Below are 20,207 nucleotides of genomic sequence, written 5' to 3' on the forward strand. Positions count from 1 at the left end.
TTAAAAATATCTTGTGTCAGTAAAATACAATGCTAGAAATAATTACATGTGCATGATGTGCTAAATAATCAAGAGTGATAACGAAGGCATATACATACATATATATATATATGTTATATATATATGTATATTTCTATCGTAAACTAATAATAAGACAAGAGGTAATAATAAATACAATTTAAAATTGTACTGGTAGAATGTCGTACCCAATATAATTTAGGATTATAAACAAATTGTCGATAAAATGGATGTATTATGTCTAAATAAATCTAATTCCTCGTGATTAAAAATAATAAAAACCCTTCTCTACAAATTAGAAAGATTGCTTGCAAATTTTTTATGACATGGTGAAAAAATTTTAAACGAATTCTAGATTGTAAACAACAGGTGCCATATGTCTGTGAGCACGATAAAATATTACATAGTATGATAGAAATTTGAATGTAAGGCTAGATCAAGCTTATATAATTAATAAATTTTGGAGGATAAAGCTGGGTTGATAAGCCAGTTACTAAAATGTGGCAAGAATTGGTGATTTAACTAACAAACGAATAATAGCTGATTTCATTAAAACTTAACAAATTAAATAATATTTTACCCATCACGTTAATCAGTATATATTTTTAAAAACAATTTCTGGTGATTTTATTTTTAATTAAATATCCTCGGTGAATGATAAAATATCAGTGCTTCATTACATAAAATAGAGAGGACAAAAGGTATCATGAATTTTTGCCGGTAGATTTTCGATTAGTTGCAACCTAAATAATAAATTTGCAATGTAGCTACCAATTCTGGCTAGCTAGGTGACTGGTTGATGTACGAGTAAATGTAAACACAGCTTTTTCCTTGTAAGCCATGCCGTTCACTTCGAAGATGAGAATTGGCTAGCTACCATGGCACACCGTTATTAGGATTGAGTGAAGGGACAAATTGAAGACCATTAGATGGTAATAATAGTATTCAGAATCCTTCAACCTTCATCACGAATGATTTCTTGACGCTGCGTTTCATACTCGTCTTTAATAGATTTCTCTTCCTAGTTGATAAAGTGTCAGCTATTGTTAATACTAAGAATTGAATTAACTACAATTTTCGTAAATGATGCGTTATCGACAAAATAAATCTTATAATATGAAAGGATTTAAAAATAAACACTCAACAGGCAATACTGCAATTTACCTTTTTCCTTTCATTACCAAGCTCTTCTGCAAGTTCTTGAAATCTACTTTCTAAATCTGCAATTTCCTTTTCTTGCTTATTCTTTAGCTACAAAACATTCAAGGAGAATTTAGTAATAGTTATAAATATCGCAATATTTAACTACTAACTGACCACAAAAATAGATTAATAATACAGCACATTGCCGGTCCAAATGATTACCTTGTGTGTTTCTTGGACCGCGTCTTCTACCATTTTACGTCTCACTTCACTTTTCAAGCTAATCATATTTAAAAAAGCACCAAGTTATTAGTACTTAATACTTATTACAAATCTTGTTTTTTACTTTCTAACAGCAAAACTTATTAATAATAATTATAATTAGTAATATAGTTTTTATCGGAAATAAGAACCTTCGAAGCTCATGTTTATCAGTAGTAGTTTTGGAGACAGTTTTAATTTCTTCTTTAGTTCTAACCGCCAAATATTTTTTCATGCTACATTCCTCCCTAAAATAAATTATAAAAATATACTTATAATGTACTCGTAATAACAGATAATAAATTTAATGCTTAAGTAAAAAGATCTTCATGTTATCAATACATTCGATTACGGGCACTGTATACATATATTAGGGTGCAATTGTAATCATATAGTTGTCTAATGAAAAAGTTCATTAAAAAAGTACTATTTACAGAAGCACAAGTGTATTACAGAAATAACCAATCAAGACTATGAAAGATTTGTAAATCTGCAAAAATATTAATGACAAGTGGTATGTACGATAACTCCGATAATAATTTCAACCAGATTGACAGATAGTTTCGGGCAGCAATTGTACTATTATCATAGTAAGTACCCATAAAAATTAAGTCAATATCGTTTTGCACGTATTAATACAGTATCTGAGAGAAGATATTATAGTAAAAATCGTAATCTATCTTCAACAATGCCATAGTATAAATGTGATTTTGTAATTTTACAAAGGGGCTGTACTACACGAGTACATGTACAACGTAGACTGCACTAGTCAGTAACATGCCACTGTAACAACAATATGCCACCATGTTGTACTAGTAAGATTTTGTAACTGGTGCCTTAAAGCTTACTTTTCGTGAGCTTGCTGTAACTTTTTTTTGCTTGAAATTTCATATTTCTCTAGCAATTTCTCCTTAATATCGAATTCCTAAATAATTAAAAAAACTTTATATAGATACTGCATTACAAAGAATCTGCTATTTTATTACTACTATTAAAATTAAATAACGTAATTAGAATGGCATGATAGTAAATGTCCGGTGATATACTACTAACAGTTTTTAAGTGCTTCATTCTTAATTCGTAAAATGCTTCAACTTGACAAAGCAAAAGTTTCTGCATTTCTGATTTTTGTTCATTTTCCAACCACGTAATATTATTGACCTAATCAGTGCAATTAAATTGATTTTAGAATATAAATCTATTTAGGTGATAGCAAGCGTAATGAGTAACAAATTTTTTTGTAAAATCAAAATTAATGATACCTGAGAACCAGTAGGTTTATTGTTCCTATATTAGTCGGATTAGTATTTTGCGAATTTTAGAACAAGCAAAAATTAAAATAAAGGACAAGTTTGAATGGAAGCGGCAACTGCAGTTCGATTAGTTTTTCACATTAGCTAACGCTTAAAGTACAGTCAATTATTCGTGATGATTGAAACCGTAATTATTATATAGTTACTTGCTAAGTAATGTAGTTGTTATGCCAATATATAATATTACAACAAGATTTACTTACTTAGGAGAAATTGGCGATTCATTTTGGCGTAATTTACTCAAATTTTCGTTGTGTACTTTTGCTAACGTTGATTTAGACTATTAACAGTACATAATTATCCACATTAATAGCATTTCAAAACTGTATTACCATTTGTTAACTGTTAAACATATAATTTACTTTTAAATGCTTTTTCATCACAGCTCTTGCTTCTTGTTCATTAAGGGACTGTTGCTTTTTGAAAGTCTAAAAGAAATGAATAGATACAGACGATTAGCAACATACATAACATAATTTATAAATGAAAATAAGATAGAATAATTACTTTTTTATTTTCAACCACTACTAAATCATAGTTTCTTTCCATAGTTGGTTCTGGCTCAACATGATTAGTTTGGCCTTGAATCTTAGTACCATTGCCATCACTGCTGATTTTCTTTGGCACCGGTTGGGGAGGATTCGTCTTATCATGCGAATGAGGCGTAACCGGATTTCGAGATTGAGGAGGATTGTGTGGAGGATTAAATTTGCTTTGAGAATCTTGTTTTACTGATGATTTCCCGTTATTTGTCTCCTAATTGATATAAATACATTAATCAACTGCTTAACTTAAGCTATGCTTTCATCTTGAATGGCGTATGCTATAGGAATATACAGGCTACGATGTACTCCGATTACCCCCTGCGCATCGTCTTCGTCCATTAACTCAGCCAATTGTTCTGTCCTTTTTTCAACTGCGGATTGGAAGTTAATAGGATCAGCCAAAGCGGCAGCAAAGTCTTTTAAAGTTTAAAATAGATAATTAGACTCCAACAGTGAATTTATAACCTGAGAAGGAAATTAGGGTTAGGAAATTTTTATGATCATTTAATTTTGATATCATACCAGCTAGACCTCCCGGAACGTAATCATTGACATCAATCTTGACAAAAATTGTAGCTGCGTTTACTAACATATTCGATTCTGAACGCAACTGAATTTGTCGATAGCCTATTAAGTGGGTTATGTTGAATAGCGACGAAATGTAATACAAAGTAACTTTAGTAAACTTTATTTACTTGCTATACTCTGGTAGATAATATTACCAATATTTAACTAACCTGCTCTTAGGACTTCTACTGGTAAAACACGCTGACCTATAAGTTTACCGCTTTCTTCGTGAATACCAATTTTAAGCAAAGCAAGTTGCGGTAAAACAATCTGTGGATAAACAATCAATCGAAGAATTCTAATGATTATTATGATCATACAGTATTTATCATCATGGTTGCAAAAATAGTAATATACTACATTATACATGTATAATGTAGTTTTTCAATAGATCATTTTTATCGAGGTCAACAAAGCTAACCTTTTTGAACACGAATGGTTCTTCATCATAGAAAGGATTAATACCATTATTAGGTACTAATTTCGTCCTGTACCGCTTTCTGACTGTATCAACAGGTAGTCCGTACATTTCTACTTCAATGTAAGTACCAATTCGCTTTTCTGTTAACAACTGTCCCGAGAGAATCTATAGCATAAAAATATTGAAGTAGCCCAATCAGGATATGGTAAGAATTATATTTGTTACAATGATACCATAATCGAAATTTGAAGGTTGCAACTTAACACTGAAAAATGCTATGATTTAAATTTATATATATTACGTAACTGAATATGATATCTAAGGAATAAATACAGTACTAAGAGTACATAAAGTACATTCTATTTCCAATATAATATAGTAATATACCTTGATGGAAAGTTTACCAGCCACTATCCCATCCACTGTCGATTCTGCAAACGGATCAAAATTTCGATCTTTCTTTCGCATAAAGTCTGGCTTTAATAGGAACCTATATGTATACAAATAAAGAATCATATTATAATACCAAGAAAATCGAGCGGTAATTTAGGAATACGATCACAGTATTATATCTCAAAACAGTGTCATGCCAAACTGTAGCAAGTTAGCTGTGCATAATTTGGCAAATTGACCAATTTATCATAAATGAATTATTTAGTACAATTTTTTACCCGCATCGACCATTAAATTCAAATTTTCCATTGTTAAGTTGCATAGGAAGATCTACACGATCGAGTAGCAATAACAAATATTATTTATATTTTAATTGGGTAGCATGTTTATTGAGTAGTAAATTGTATAAAACTTCATATTCAATATTCAACTTGCCCATAGTTTGAAAATTGAGAGCCACAAGTTGACAACCCGCATTCCAATAAATTTGAGGTATATAATTGCTAGAATCGACACGTTTGCCTTTTGGATATATTCGAGTTAGCTGTCTCTTGTTATAGCTTTAGTTGATACACGTCAAGGAAATTATTTAATTGTTATTCAATTCAAGTCATCGTAAAATAAAACACAACAAGCCACATCCTAGTGATATAGTAAACATAATTTAACAGTTTATCAATTTTCAAAGGATACTTTACAAATTCGATTGGTTGTTCCTTTAGCTTATTAGTTGCTGAAGTTTCAACAAAGGAAGACATTTCCCATGAAAAATTTTTCTCTATCATTAGTGTAGTAATACATTGACATAAAATTAATAATTAATTTTTTCAACACAAAAACTAAGAAAGTTTTATGAGACAGTAACTTTATCACGCCCGTATATCCGCATTCATATTGAATATTTTAAGAAGAGCATTATCTACGCTACATTATTACATACTATCAGCTTTTTCAAAGCCCGGAAAGTGCACAGGTGTTACGTAATTAACTAGATCAGATAATTCTTTGCAGCAAGTATTCTCATCGTTTCGTTTCTAGATATAGTAATAAAATCGTTATACTATTAATTTAAAAAAAACTAAATTTGAACTGCAGAGGTTTAATATATTTAACTTACTTTCTTCACTTTCTTTTGTTTCATTCGAGTAACTTGCTGATTGACTGGAGCCTCTTCTTCAGCTTCTGATTCACCATCGGTTTCTTCTTCAGGATTTCCATCATTTTCTGCAGATGTTGTAGCAGGAGGAGCTTGAGGTTTATCCGTATCAGCTGCGTTGGCAGCTTCATTCGATTGTTGCTGTTGATCTGGTACATCAACAGAAGGTTGTTTTTCGACATAAGCTACCATATCTTCTGTTAATTTTTTATTTTTGATAATTATTTTTCGATATAAAGCACTCGGTGGTGGTAGTGGTTTTCCAGGTTCGAGCTATAACAAAGGGTATTTATAGTGAGCAATTATTGCAATCAACAACTTAGTATACACTAGGAAATCCAAGAAATTTGCAACATACAGTGCAGTATTACTAGACGTAAAATTAAAAAGATATTAATGTCTACCGGATAGTCATCGAGGATTTTATTCAGGAGCATATCACCAAAGATTGTTTTACAATACTGAGCGAGCTTTTGTTGCTGTTTAGTACTAAAGATAATATTTATGTAATATTTTGCATTAATAAAAATTACTATATAGCTTTAGTAAAGTTTCATCACTTTAATGATAAGTATTTCCTATTAGAAATAGATTCAATACAGTTATGTGCATTTACTGTAGTTTTAAAATTCTTACGTGCAATGATTTTCGAACGATAATATTACTGGGTAATCAGACGTTTTAAATGCAGAGTCAGCAATTGCGTACATTACATCCTGTATGAATTGATCATAAATATCAATATAAAGAATAGCATTTTATAGCAAGGAGTTAGAATTAGCAAAGAATGGAAAAATTACAATTCAGAGAAATAACTAGCATATTTAAAGAATTATTAGAGTGTATATATAAGACTTTTATTATCAACGCTACCTTAAATGAGATATCTGTACACATCGTAAATCCGTGGGTAATAATTGGCTCCTGGTCGTCTCCTTTGCCATCCCAGCAATCTAATTCTATGCAACGACAACCAGCTATTAGGACTTGTCGATACATTTCAACGGAAGATTTACCCGTAAATTGGTGACCTATAAATTTAACGTCAATTAAGAAATTAGATCAGATTGATTTATCATCTTTATCTTGGAATCGACGACATTATTCGATCCAAAGTGAGTTGCAATATCCAAAAAAATGATAGTTGATATTCCTACCTGACAGATAGGTATTATGTGATGAATTGATGAAATAGCTAGACAAGGGTTGATTGGGATCTTGATAGATGTCTAATGATTCAAGTGGAATTATTGCATTATCTTCACTCATTAAATAACGCGTAAATCCATCCAGAGATAATTGACCTGATGTAAAAATAAATTTATCAGTTAAAGTACAATCGATGTCGCGATAGGGTTATAACAGTAAGCTAGTAACGGCAAATATAAATGTCGATTAGCCAGGTTTACCTTTGCTATAGAATTCCTTTTTTGTTTCAAACTTGGAAATTATCTCTTGTCCTCGTTTTTCATCTACGTAGGGATATATAATCTCGTTAAGTCTTGGATCACGCTGGTCTTTATTCAAAAAGTCAACGAATTGCTGCAACGTCAAATAAGGTTTCTTTTTCGCTCCACTGCAATGAAATTTGTAATATTTTAAAATTAGCGTAACTACATCAACGATAGTCTACAAAGATTGATAAATTTGTAGATCAAAGTTACAATTATGAAAATAAATACGATGTTATGAAAGGATACAGATATTACATAAATTCTACGGTAATATTAATGAGTACTGCCAATTTCAGGTTAATGAACTCAATTTACTATACAATGCACATTAATCTCTTAAAGTGAAGATCGATTGATCCTAAATAAGGAATCAATATATAGCATACAGTGATTCGAAAACTTTCTGAACATCGTGTCTATTCAGCAAACGAAAGTAGAAATTGAGGAAATCTTCAAAAGTAAGTTTGGATGTAGGTATAAAGTCAGTCTGAAATAGAATATTTTTAAGATATAAGATTTTCAGTTATTTTTCTTAATCATGGTGTCCATTCTGTAATACGTTAATAATCGATTCGTATATACAATTCAAAGCTTAATTTTTACTATGCAAATATTACATAAAATCTATCAACCTTTATATTGGAAGGTAATCCAACAGCTGCCAAGGCGTCTGTAACTCGTTTTTTATCATCTTTGTGGTTACAATAAATTTTAGCAAAGCTGAAATTGAGAAAAAAAAGGGTGAGAATCACCAATTATCTATAATTAATAAGTTCCATTATTCAATTCTGTAGTCATGAGAAGAGATTAACATTTAACAATAGAAATAATGAAATAATCATTATTCTGAATAAGGGGAGATACTTTCGTGTCATTACAATAAATTGTTAGTATTTATCTCAGTAGATATGATAATTTTCTTACTCTTTGACGGATATTTTCCCTTCACCGACAGTTTTGCAGACTAATTTGTTGTATCTTTATAAGAGAACAATATGGTTAGCCAAGATAACAAACAAATACTTTGTACCAAGATTAATTATTCAATTATTCCTTCATGTAACGTTAACAGAAGTAAAAATTAACGTAATTTCAAGTTACTTACTGAACTTCCAGAACCGATATTGGCGGTGCGTTCAGAGCTAATAAGTTATGGCATAACGCGAACAGATTGGTTGTCCAATCCTATAATTTTTGAATTTAATGCGATAAAATTGTGACATTTTTCTGGCTATGATGCCTTAAAAATTATTATAATTACTGTATACAACGACATTAACGACATAAGTGAATAAAATTTTATCCACACCAATAATAGTTTCAATCCAACAACGATCAAAGGTATAATAAATGTAATAAATAAATAATATTTCAATTTTTTTTTATTAGCACGAAAAGCTATTCAAACTATTATCGGAACTCACCTTAGCGACTTTAGCAGAATTTGATACGAAGGTAATGAAAAAGATATCTACCATATTGTATCCGTAAACTACAGTAACCGATTTATCTTCCAGTGATTCCTCATTATTACCACCCATATCGAGTGAATTTCTTAATTTGGAATCCTATAAATTAGTATCAAAGAGAAAAGTGAATTGTCATAAAAATTACTTTTTTATTTGTAATTACTGTGGATAACTATCACGTTGTATAATAACGGAATATCAATCTAATACTGCCAATTAAAATAGCTTTATAGCAATAGAACGTATAGTAACTATTTTTTCAAATTCAATATTAATTGATTTGAAGAAACATAAAATTGACATAATGTCTATTGTACGTGTATACGATTTATAAATGTTACAAAGGACCGGTATATATTGTAAATGGGTGGCCTTTCCATAAATAGAGAAGGCAATATTGAATAGTTAGATCAGGTGTTGCGAGTATTGCGTCTATGAAGTGGTGGATAGTATCAGTTTTAATTCTAATAATTGGATAATACTACGGTACAGAATGAAATAATCTCTCTGGTAGAAAAGGTAGCATCAACGTGACTACGAAACGTGATCAAAGTTGACAAAGCACAGTAATTTAGGCATAGATAGTACGCTTATGGCCTAAGTGCATTTATAAAAGGTTAATACAGCACAGTATTCTTTTCAGCAGTGATTCAAAGTTTTTCAGATATGAAAACATGCATTGAGTAGTGAATAAAATCGGCCTACTAGTTAAGATATTCAATACATTGTAAAATGTTACTTTTATCTTGTAGTTGTCGATAAATGCCGTCAGCACAACACTGCAATGAACCGCCATCTTTAGTATTATAAGTACATACGCGTATACGCATGGTAGGACCATATTTTATTGTCTTTTAACGGTCTGTAACGTATACATTTTGCCAGTTAGCCAGCAGCTATTAAGGTTACCGTAAATAAGCGAAATTGGAAATAGATATAGTTGTCTAATTTGTAACGTCATATTGCTAAAGTAATGTTCATCATTACTTGGAATTAGTATTTAATCCAGTGAATTAAAATTTGAAGGTGTACATTATGAATTGCAGTTATAGCATGAAGAGAAACAGCCTATGTTATTTTCGCAAGTTGTGCAGAGCATTGCAGTTAAACAAGCATACAGCAAAAACATTCATCTGACATTGTTGTATATGCCAGCTTATGTATTGTTGGAGATATACATTTTGACGGGGTATATGAGTGGCTATAAGAAAATGATAAAGCTCTTAAAAGCTGACTGGTACTACTGTACGAAGTGCCGAAAAAAATGCATGATGGTATTATAATTTACACGATTCATGAATGTACAATATTACTCTATATTGAGTTATTGAATTCAACTTTAATAGTATTTGGTAATTAGTGACGATTAGAGCCATTCCGTAGGAAAGGCTTAGTACTCCTCATATTCAGTAAACTCAAATACATCAATTACAACATCGCCTACAGAAAAAAGTTTAAAGTATCTAAAACTCACCTTTGGTAATCGAGCAGCACGACCAGTCCTAACATCTTTTATAATGTTGATTTCTAGGCAATCGGAATCCTACAAGATTTAATAGAGTCCATTTATATTCATTTATAATAATTATCACAATTCATCAATAACGAATATTGAAAGATATAGTACGTAGACTACACTGTATACGCGTCTACAGTTTGGAAATGGCTTGTATTAAGCCATGTTTTAAGATTGTCAATGGCAGTATCCAATAGAATTTAAATTGAAGATGAAATGAACTTTGAAGGTAGTCATTAGAACAGTATTGATAAAAAATTGTTTAAAATTGGATCTCCATTCCCGAGAAGGTCTGTTGTTAAGATTTTTGAAAAGGGATGCTTCATCAATACACGTACATATCCCATAATGGGTAATCCGAACATTTGATGGCAACACTAGGATCAACATCACCTTAGCTTATTGACATAGAGTATTGATCAATAAATTGATGGACTGCTCAACGGGAGCGTATGTTATGCCGTGAATGCTGTTGGCGAAACGCAACGTACACCATCACTTCGAGCAGTGTACTTCACGATGCTGCTCAAATACTTGAGATATTGAGCATCAGTCAAAACTTGATGCAATCTGCCATTGGACTGATCATTATAATTAAGAAATGGCCATACTGGATAGATCAGTGTGCCTAAAATCGTTGCAGTTGTATAATTGATGCTCGGCAAGTTTTACGTACTACACTACTACATGCAGTGTGTCAGAGCAGTGGAAATGAGTACTTTCCAAAATAATCATTCTGTACTCTATTGCAATAGCTACAGGACAATATTCAAAATAGATTCCGTAATCAATCGCCGTTGTAGCATTGTCAAATGATTGAGCATTCTGTGTTAAGAAAATCGAGACTATCAAGTTTCAGCTGAGTCAAGCTGCCAATTTGGTTGTTAGTAGTGCAGCACTCTAGATTGAGAAGGACATTGAATTGGAATTATTTAAAATTCTACAAGATCGAACTCTTGACGACTACTATAGTCCACAGCAGTATACTTTACTATATCGGTACTACATAACACTTTATTGCCTATTTGTCCATTTACTGTAAATTCAATATTCGTCCATTTGGAGGATATAACCTTGCAAGGACTACCTTCAAACTACTAGGCAAGCTGTAGCTGTCCGATATTAGTCATGACCGTGATGGGAAATTGTGAGCGAACCGTTATAACTGCACTTTAAAGATTCAGTTATGATCGAGGTTTTTCTTACCTCTATGTTTGTTGCCACTGTACTATACAATGAATTCATTAACTAATTATGTTATTTAGGCGCTGTTGAAAGTCTCTGCCTCGCCTTGCCCCCTGCAAGGACTTGGTTAACAGTACAGTAGTACAGCGATTCAAGCTTTTGTTTCTCACCATCATGAATCAACGTTGCAACACAACATGGATGCTGTATTCCCTCAATTTAGTAGGTTAGTACCAAGTTCACAACAACGCTTTATCCTAGCATCATTTGGCTTGGTTACCGATAGTTTATTGTAGCGTAGTTATTACTAAATCAAATAAGGTAAAGGATTATTGGAATCGGAGAAATTGTACAGTAAAATCCAAGATTCTAACAATCCTGTTTATTGTAGCGTAGTTAGTAATGAATCAAATAAGGCAAAGGATTATTGGAATCGGAGAAATTGTACAGTAAAAACCAAGATTCTAACAATCCTGTTTATTGTAGCGTAGTTATTAATGAATCAAATAAGGCAAAGGATTATTGGAATCGGAGAAATTGTACAGTAAAATCCAAGATTCTAACAATCCCAACCAAATCAAGTCTATTTCTGTAGTGGAAATGACGAAATCCAATCCAATTATGATATTGTCAGATTTTCTATATAAAACACTTTAATACCGCTATTACAACATAGCTTAGAACGCTATGTTAATAACTATAGAAAAATTGGATATTTATCGTGGAAGTAAAAAGAACAAAAAAAACTTGGATTGAAAGACATCGTAGTGTAAACGCGCATAGTACGAAAGCAGATGATGGATGATACAGTTGCAGTGTAGTAACATTGCATACTGCATTATTGCTAGTGTTGCAAAACCATTTATCATTTATAAATCAGATTGGTAATTATAATAATAACAACATGGCTCTATTTACTTATCATCAAAATTGAATATCATACTGTGCTGGGTAAAACTCCCGACTGTAAAGGGGTCTATTTTGTTATACCGTATGGAAATTAATGAATGAACAACTGCAACTTTCTATGCATATTGTCTGTCTATATGATGCTATCGTACTAGAGACGTTGCAAACATTTATTACAAAAACTGATATGGTCGCCTAGAAACAACACTAAATTTTACCTTTGTATCTTGGCCTCGCCAATAAAGAACATTGCCTTTCGTATTCACTTTTAATGTGCAAACGTGCGCCACTGCATTATCCTAAAATTGAAAAAAATAATCAACATTTTAATGTTTCATTAGATTATTGAGCGATTTTAGTCCAGTCTATACTGGCATATTGTAGGATAAGGCATTGCGAAAAAGGATACTCTGCTAAAAGTGGACCACTTCAGAAGCGTATAAAACTTCCAAAACCAACAATAAAACGTTGAAGCTCTAATACCCTTCTTTTAAGCCTATTTCATGCAGGCAATGCTAATCTTGACGCAGTTGCTACCAGTTACCTATTGCAGTAGACTATTTCCTATCTTATTGCGATAAATTAGCTGATATTGTTTAAAAAGTCGTCTATTATAGTGCAATATGATGTTTTTTTATCACGCAATGTAGGTATTGGTACTACAATATGCCTTAATGTCATAAAAGTAGGATATTTCTTGTTTACCCTGACAGCATGATGATCAATACTGTGTAGTAAATTGTGGAGAGAGATTGGATTGAGTGGTAGACTTGTCGACCGCTGTCATGGGATGTAGGTTTAAGTTGTCAAATTGGTGCAAGCGGCTATCCGATAGCAAATTAGATTCATTCAAGTCAACACTAATCGATAGTTCAATGTGGATTGAATGTAAACGAATCAAAATAGACGATCCTGTAGTGTACATCTCCTGTCTTGACAATTTGCAATGATTGTCACCAAGTAATTCTTTCAATAGCAACAAAGGAAGAGATTTAAGAAAGGGCTCTAGTTATTGCTTGTAGTCGGTTTAGTTGGACATCATATGTCAAAACGTCAATAATAACTTGAGCAATTTCTTCATTTTATCTCACCCACCTTTGCAGATCACTTTTACTCCAAATTTCACTAATGCTGCCGGCTAGAAGAAGAATCATTTTCAACCCATAGGTCATGATATCAACATGGTTGAAAACAATCAGTTCTTCATTTTGTTACTACACAGATGTTGTGATAGTTTAGTAAGCTCTTATGACTGAATTAGGCTCCTCCATATGGGCATGTGTTTTTTTTACTCATCATCATTGTGGCTGCATGTAATAATAGACAGCGATTGGATCACAAAGGAAGGGTGGGGAAATTTCCTTTGTAAACTATAGGTACAGCGATAAAAGTAAAGCGAGCAGGAGCCATTTTACAAAGTCAAAATGGGCCAAATTTTCATGGAAATAGTGTACTAATCTATTGATGATATCAGTCTTTGGACTGGCTATCGTGTAGATCAACTTGAATGAAGCGATACCGTCGATTATTTGCATAAAATGGATCAAGAGTCGATATTAATGCAATGGTCAAGACATGGGCAATTTTCGCCTTGTCAACAATCGATTTTAGACCCATTCGATAGACTCGTATGATGATAATGAGATTAGGACATACGGGCGATATGTCGCCTTGAATTTTGTACTGTTGGTTAAATTGAAGGGAAAAGTATTGGTCTACTTCTAGTACGATAGGCAGTTTGAGCAGATGACAGTATGCCCTGATGAAAGATTCGATTGTCTTGAAAGGGCTATCGTTCTCCAAGTCGGGAATTGATCGCAACGGAACTTTCAGAAATTGACGTAGCATAGTGCAATAAATCACATCAGGTTTATTCCAACATCTATCCTATCCATACGAGTACGCGTTGTTCTTGATCTGGTAAACAGTACGATTGAGGCTAACACTACTCCTACGGATCTGTCCTTCTTTTCCATGATAATAATGAATTGATTATTATACAGTACAATCTTTATAACTTACTTTGATCTATTTCGATTGCCATTTTTTTTTTCTACTTCCGATTCCTTGCATTGTATGCGATGAAGTAAAGTACGTGTAGGACTAGCAAGATTGAACATATGTTCTTGTACATTTTTTTTTATTTTGGTTATCACTTCAAAGTCGAGTCATGATTAATTATGACAACATTCTTGAGAGAGAGAGAGAGAAGGGGGGGGGGGAAAGTTATTCCTTTGGATACGGACATGGACTGTACTTTACAGTAGTTGGAAGTAAAAGTGTAGCAATCATGCAAGTGCAAAAGACGAAAACGTTTATCAGCGTCTAAATCAATACAATGGTTTGGTAAACGGGAGATAGTTTGGTTATATCATACATTGATAGGATTAGGTCAAAGTTGAATGTCTACTGTCCAGTATTGTCGTTCTACAGCGTTTTTCTATCATTTGTTTGGAGTGAGTAGAGCAATAATGGAATGACCTACTGTAAGATTGGATTGTACCGATGTGGAACATCATCCATGCAATGTTGCACTTTCTTTTTTTTTACATTGGCAAGCCTACTTACATCATCCCATCGTATAAATTTTCCTCCTTTTACCAAGATGTCGCTGACCTCTGGATATTTCAGGCGCTTAACGTTAATTTTGGCGTCGGCCATACTGACCGGCTACGTATGACCGTAGGCGAAAATGGAATTTTCAATTGGATTGCCGAGACTGGAGAATAATTTTGCTGTTGTCAATTGAGAAGAAATGGTCATGATAAGATCGGAAAATGATGCTAACGACTATTTCATTGGTATCATCATCCACTTACTTTATAATTGACTTGCAGTAGTTTTGACTGTTGCTGGCTAGCGTAGAGGATGATTTTGTCGTCACAACGACGACGAGGATAGTGTTGGGACACCTTGTTATTTTGCCTTGTTTGGGATTGGGTGTTGTGATTGTTGCGCGTGATGGACACTTTGGGGCAGTCGAGGAGAGAATCCGTGGAGGTAATCAAGTCATTCAATTTGATAAAACAGCGTTGTATTAGCATGAAAATATCATCTTGGAAGCAGCAGGATGTACAGTATACCACTGGATACAATGCGGTCTATTTCTGTATCATTGACGTTGATTGGATAATGTTCAACCAATGGTGGTATCCTACCTACTGTAGTTAGTGGTGCAAGTTGGAGGAGAGAAATTGTCTAGGGTAAGATTGTATGGTGTCGACGCGGAGAATGAGGGCAAATTTTCACCTTGTATTTTTCCACGCCTTGAATTGAACCTTTTTTTTTTCCCCTTTCCTGTAACGTTGAAGACACTCCGAATTGAAACTACAAGCGATCAAGCACAGTACTGATGAATTGATCGTTAACACTACAGTAATAATTAGAATTGGATGAAGATCGAGAGAATGTAAAGTTAGTCCAATAATAATGAAGCAAGTGCTAACACACAACAGGACATGGGTGATGGAAAATGAGTTTGGAAAAAACGGCTTAACGGTAAAATTGCATTACTCGACACGGTACAGTACTGTACTCTCTCCTTTGCCGTGTAGAGTGTGCACTGTAAAATGACAGCCTTGATTTACTGTTGTACATGTTATATGGACGTTATGATATTGATTCTTTTGCATGATGATATGGATGAGATCATCATCATTCCTACTATAGACTGTATAGCAAGTGGTAGCCTACTGGCTACATGGTGTGCATTTTCAAGTCCATTTTACTTCTTGTGCAAGACTGTACTGTACACTGTACCGGATGGTGTCTATCGCCACTGGCTGTTTGTGCAAGTTTGCTTTACTCTATCTCCTTGGCTCTCTTTCTACTCTACTTACTGTACACTACTAGTATGCATAGAATAGGCACACAATATGTAGACGAAAGCTGGTTTACATAGCAAGGGGAAATTTTGCTTTCGCTACTGTTGATACAAAGCAAACGAAAAGTTGCATTCGTCTTGCTATTATCCTTGATTGGCAACAGCAACGACATTGATTGGTTGTCAAAGTCAATACACATGCTTTGTCAATAAAGACCAATAGAAAGAACGTGACATCATCGTTTAAGTGTTTTCCTATTCAATTTATTAGATACGTTATTGTTATAGCGTTTCTTTTCTTCTTTCTATTGTATTCTTTTGTTGATATGATGATGATTGCATTCTTACTTCAATAAGGCACCCGTTCCACTAGACTTGCTAAAATAAATGGTGCTTGAGTACCCAGTAGTTACTTGCTTGTGGCACCATCAAAAAATATACGACGTGATTATGTCCTTAAGTCCTTGAAGTGAATGCAATCTTAAGTCCACCGTAATAGCCGCAGTAGTAATCCAATCCAATCTCTATCTTGACTGTAACCAACTACATTGACGTCCTTGAAGTGAATGCAAACCCAAGTCCATCATGATAGCCGCAGTAGTAATCCAATCCAACCTCTATTTTGACTGTAACCAACTACATTGACGTCCTTGAAGTGAATGCAAACTCAACTTCACCATGATAGCCGCAGTGGTAATGGAATCCAACCTCTATTTTGACTGTAACCAACTACATTGACGTCCTGAAGTGAATGCAAACTCAAGTCCACCATGATAGCCGCAGTAGTAATGGAATCCAACCTCTATTTTGACTGTAACCAACGTCCTCGAAGTGAATGCAGACTTAAGTCCACCGTGATAGCCGCAGTAGTAATCCAATCCAACCTCTATTTTGACTGTAACCAACTACATTGACTTCCTGAAGTGAATGCAATCTTAAGTCCACCGTGACAGCCGCAGTAGTAATCCAATCTAACCTCTATTTTGATTATAAGCAACTACATTGAAGTTTGAAGCATCATCTTCAACGTCAATTCTGATCTACTCTATCAACCAGCCAATTAAAATGCTAATGGATCGGAAATTTGTCGTGAACATGGAAATCTCCCTAAAAGGTCGACTTTTACCAATCAGGCCATACAGTACATACTATACAAAGTTTCCTGCGTCCGTAAACTGCCGCAAATGCTACTCTACCATGTTACTACAGAAGTAAAATGATGTACTGTCACTACTGTATGATCTACCGTATATGGAAGTTAGCAAGAGTATGAAAAATATTGGTGAGATACCCTGGTAAGGAGGGGAAGTAGAGGCTAAAGATCTTGATGCGTATTTACTACGCTTCTGCGACAGCGATCTTAATCTATAGACCACGAGCGTATTATTTCTTTGACCAAAGTAGAAGCGCTTAAGCTTTCTCGGCCATCCTCATTGACGGTACTAAATCAACACACATTGGTATTGTATTTGCATATTAACAATATCCTAAACATTGCAGAGGACATCTGCGAAGAGTAAAGAAAGTTGTAAAATGCACCCATCGATCAAGGACACTGATAAATGATGTGTACATTAATTCAGTCTCTCTGTACTCGTACAGTATGTACACTTGTACAGTATGCTAAATTATACTGTACCGTCTTCTGTCTACAGTACACTGCATGCTGTACAGTACTGTATACTGTGTCATAGTGTGTATTAGTGTATTGTAACCCCACTACGACTAAACATTTAATCCGATTGAAAGCGCTACATAAAATCCGAAATCCGATCCGAAAATTGTATAGTGTATACTGTAGGTCAAAGTCACAGACGGAAAGATAAATGCCAACTTGATTTAAATGACAAATCGATCATTCATGCATCATTGATGAGAAGAGGCTCGATATAGGGATTGTTGAAACGGTGAAAAGACTGGTAATTTGGTAGATTGCAATTTTGGCATTTTAAGTTGCCCTTAATAAAATTATATTTACCCTCGAAAACGCTGCTATAAACAACTACGAGTTGTTGTGTAGCTGTACTTTCTGTTCATCAACGATTGCTATGAGGTATGTAGCGGCTAGTCAGAATGCGCACCATTTTCTAATGTAGTAATAGGAATGCCGCTCCATTTCTGCTTACAGAGATGACACAGTAAGTTAGAATATTGACTATGCGATACTCTTGGAGATTCAGTAAAAAATGAAATATCAGTACATCGTTATGTTATCAATTGACTTGATCTTCCTTTTTATAGCATAACCTAGAAAACTGCCTGGATACGGGTATGTTGAGCAGCCCTTGATGGTTTACCGTATTTGGAATATCAATCTGCCATACTATTGGGAGGTAAATCTTCGTACGATCGCGTATAATGCTGTACATACTAGCTTAATTTTCTGTCGCTTCCCCAACACAGATACTGTACCATGCGTGGTATGTGTAAATGTGGTAGCCCCTTCTGTTAATACCCGATAATCTACATTTATAGAATATACTCGTAGTTGTACGGGTAAAGCAAAGTCAGCAATGCCTTATTGGAAAATTTGAATCAAGAAAACGTACAGCATTTGTCATGACAGCATGATCGTTTGTGGATATTGAGTGTGCGTTGTGGACTATTGGCAAAAGTGCGATATATTGTATGCATGATGCAGTTGTTATACTCCACCATGGACACTGTGTCAGATTTGGCAACTGCTGGAAGTGAAGATATCCATGGCACCATCGCATGGGATGCTGTACTTGTGTCCTATTCATGTAAAAAGTTGCAGCAACTTGTTTGACTTTAAATTACACGTATTCTCTATCTGTCCTGTACTGTTTCTATCTGACTGTCACAAACCAGCTTCGTGACAAGGATAACGTAAAACAAATCTCTTTATTACTATAGTCTCCGGGATTCAGTATCCCTTAACTACCTCACAAGAATTTAGACGCCTTTAATTCTACGTTAAACTCAACTAGACAATTGAGAACTGCTTTATTCAACTATCTGACGGGCTTATATACCCTTCTACAGCAGCTAACATTCACAAGTCATCTTATAAAAATACTTGGGTGAGAACATCTACTAACTAGTTTTTCACAGTCGGACTACAATATGTCCATTCACAGAATCATTTCAGTACACATTACAGCACAGCATTAAATTTACTGTAACACATTTATAATTAGAGTAATTCCTATTGCAAGGAACTAGATGTAATATATTATCACTATATTATATTAACCAAATTTAGATAGCTATTTCTTCACGGTAGTTCGTACCATGACACTGACATAGTCTATTTTAGTACTGTAAGTCAACAATATAGGGCTTTTGTACAATAGAGATTGTTGTAATTAGAGACGCAGCTGCTCTCGCGGAAGAGATGTCGTAAAGTTATGCTTGCTATACTTGTAGGCAAAAGTATCCTCTACGTGTCTAATTACTGCACTGTAAAGAAAGAACAATCAGCTTGCAAACGAGTTTGAAGAAGGATTGACTTTGTTCTTGTTATTTGCTCATTACAGCAACTAGAAGTAAGGGGATGGAATGATTTATTCCTTTACTTCCTGCCGGAACTAGTGTGGGCTGTATTATTGCTATATTACATTTTATTCATTATTAATTAAGGCTATTTGCACATATATCAGCGAACAAAACCCTTTCGTCACTGCACATACTGTCATGCCACCTAAGCATGTTGTTGTCCAGTATTCTTTGGCATTCATTCTACGATTTCTACCCATGGTATTATTGTAGCGTACTACCGTCCGGGTAGATTGATGTATTTGCATATGTATCCGCGAAGAAAACTCCTTCGTCACTGCACATACTGTGATGCAACCTAAGCATGTTGTAGTCCAATGTCCATTATTCTTTGGCATTGATTCTATTCTAGCAATAGTATTATTGAGGCGTACTACCGTCCGGGTAGATTGATGTATTTGCGTATTTGCATAGTGTGATGCAACCTAAGCATGTTGTTGTCCAGTATTCTTTGGCATTCATTCTACGATTTCTGCCCATGGCATTATTGTAGCGTACTACCGTCCGGGTAGATT

At 34.0% G+C, this 20,207-nt stretch overlaps 1 protein-coding gene across 1 annotated transcript; it reads right to left on the bottom strand.

The window, feature by feature from the left end:
• Positions 1-973: 973 nt before the first annotated feature.
• On the bottom strand, positions 974-14,394 carry TRIADDRAFT_61893 (uncharacterized protein; the record flags this gene model as incomplete). Its single annotated transcript, XM_002117843.1, has 33 exons — positions 974-1,039; positions 1,183-1,269; positions 1,384-1,441; positions 1,575-1,670; positions 2,271-2,347; positions 2,476-2,583; positions 2,685-2,709; positions 2,939-3,015; positions 3,098-3,163; positions 3,243-3,491; positions 3,596-3,696; positions 3,803-3,907; positions 4,018-4,117; positions 4,269-4,433; positions 4,656-4,758; positions 4,940-4,991; positions 5,602-5,695; positions 5,779-6,090; positions 6,222-6,306; positions 6,454-6,533; positions 6,691-6,848; positions 6,975-7,121; positions 7,227-7,446; positions 7,904-7,991; positions 8,196-8,249; positions 8,377-8,456; positions 8,696-8,839; positions 10,215-10,283; positions 10,748-10,884; positions 11,463-11,484; positions 12,569-12,649; positions 13,442-13,488; positions 14,373-14,394. 33 exons carry the CDS (start codon positions 14,392-14,394, stop codon positions 974-976), a joined length of 3,375 nt encoding a protein of 1,124 aa, XP_002117879.1.
• Between the last annotated feature and the right edge of the window lie 5,813 nt (positions 14,395-20,207).

The sequence above is a fragment of the Trichoplax adhaerens genome, genomic scaffold, assembly GCF_000150275.1.
Source record: "Trichoplax adhaerens TRIADscaffold_31 genomic scaffold, whole genome shotgun sequence".
Lineage (NCBI taxonomy): Eukaryota > Metazoa > Placozoa > Uniplacotomia > Trichoplacea > Trichoplacidae > Trichoplax > Trichoplax adhaerens.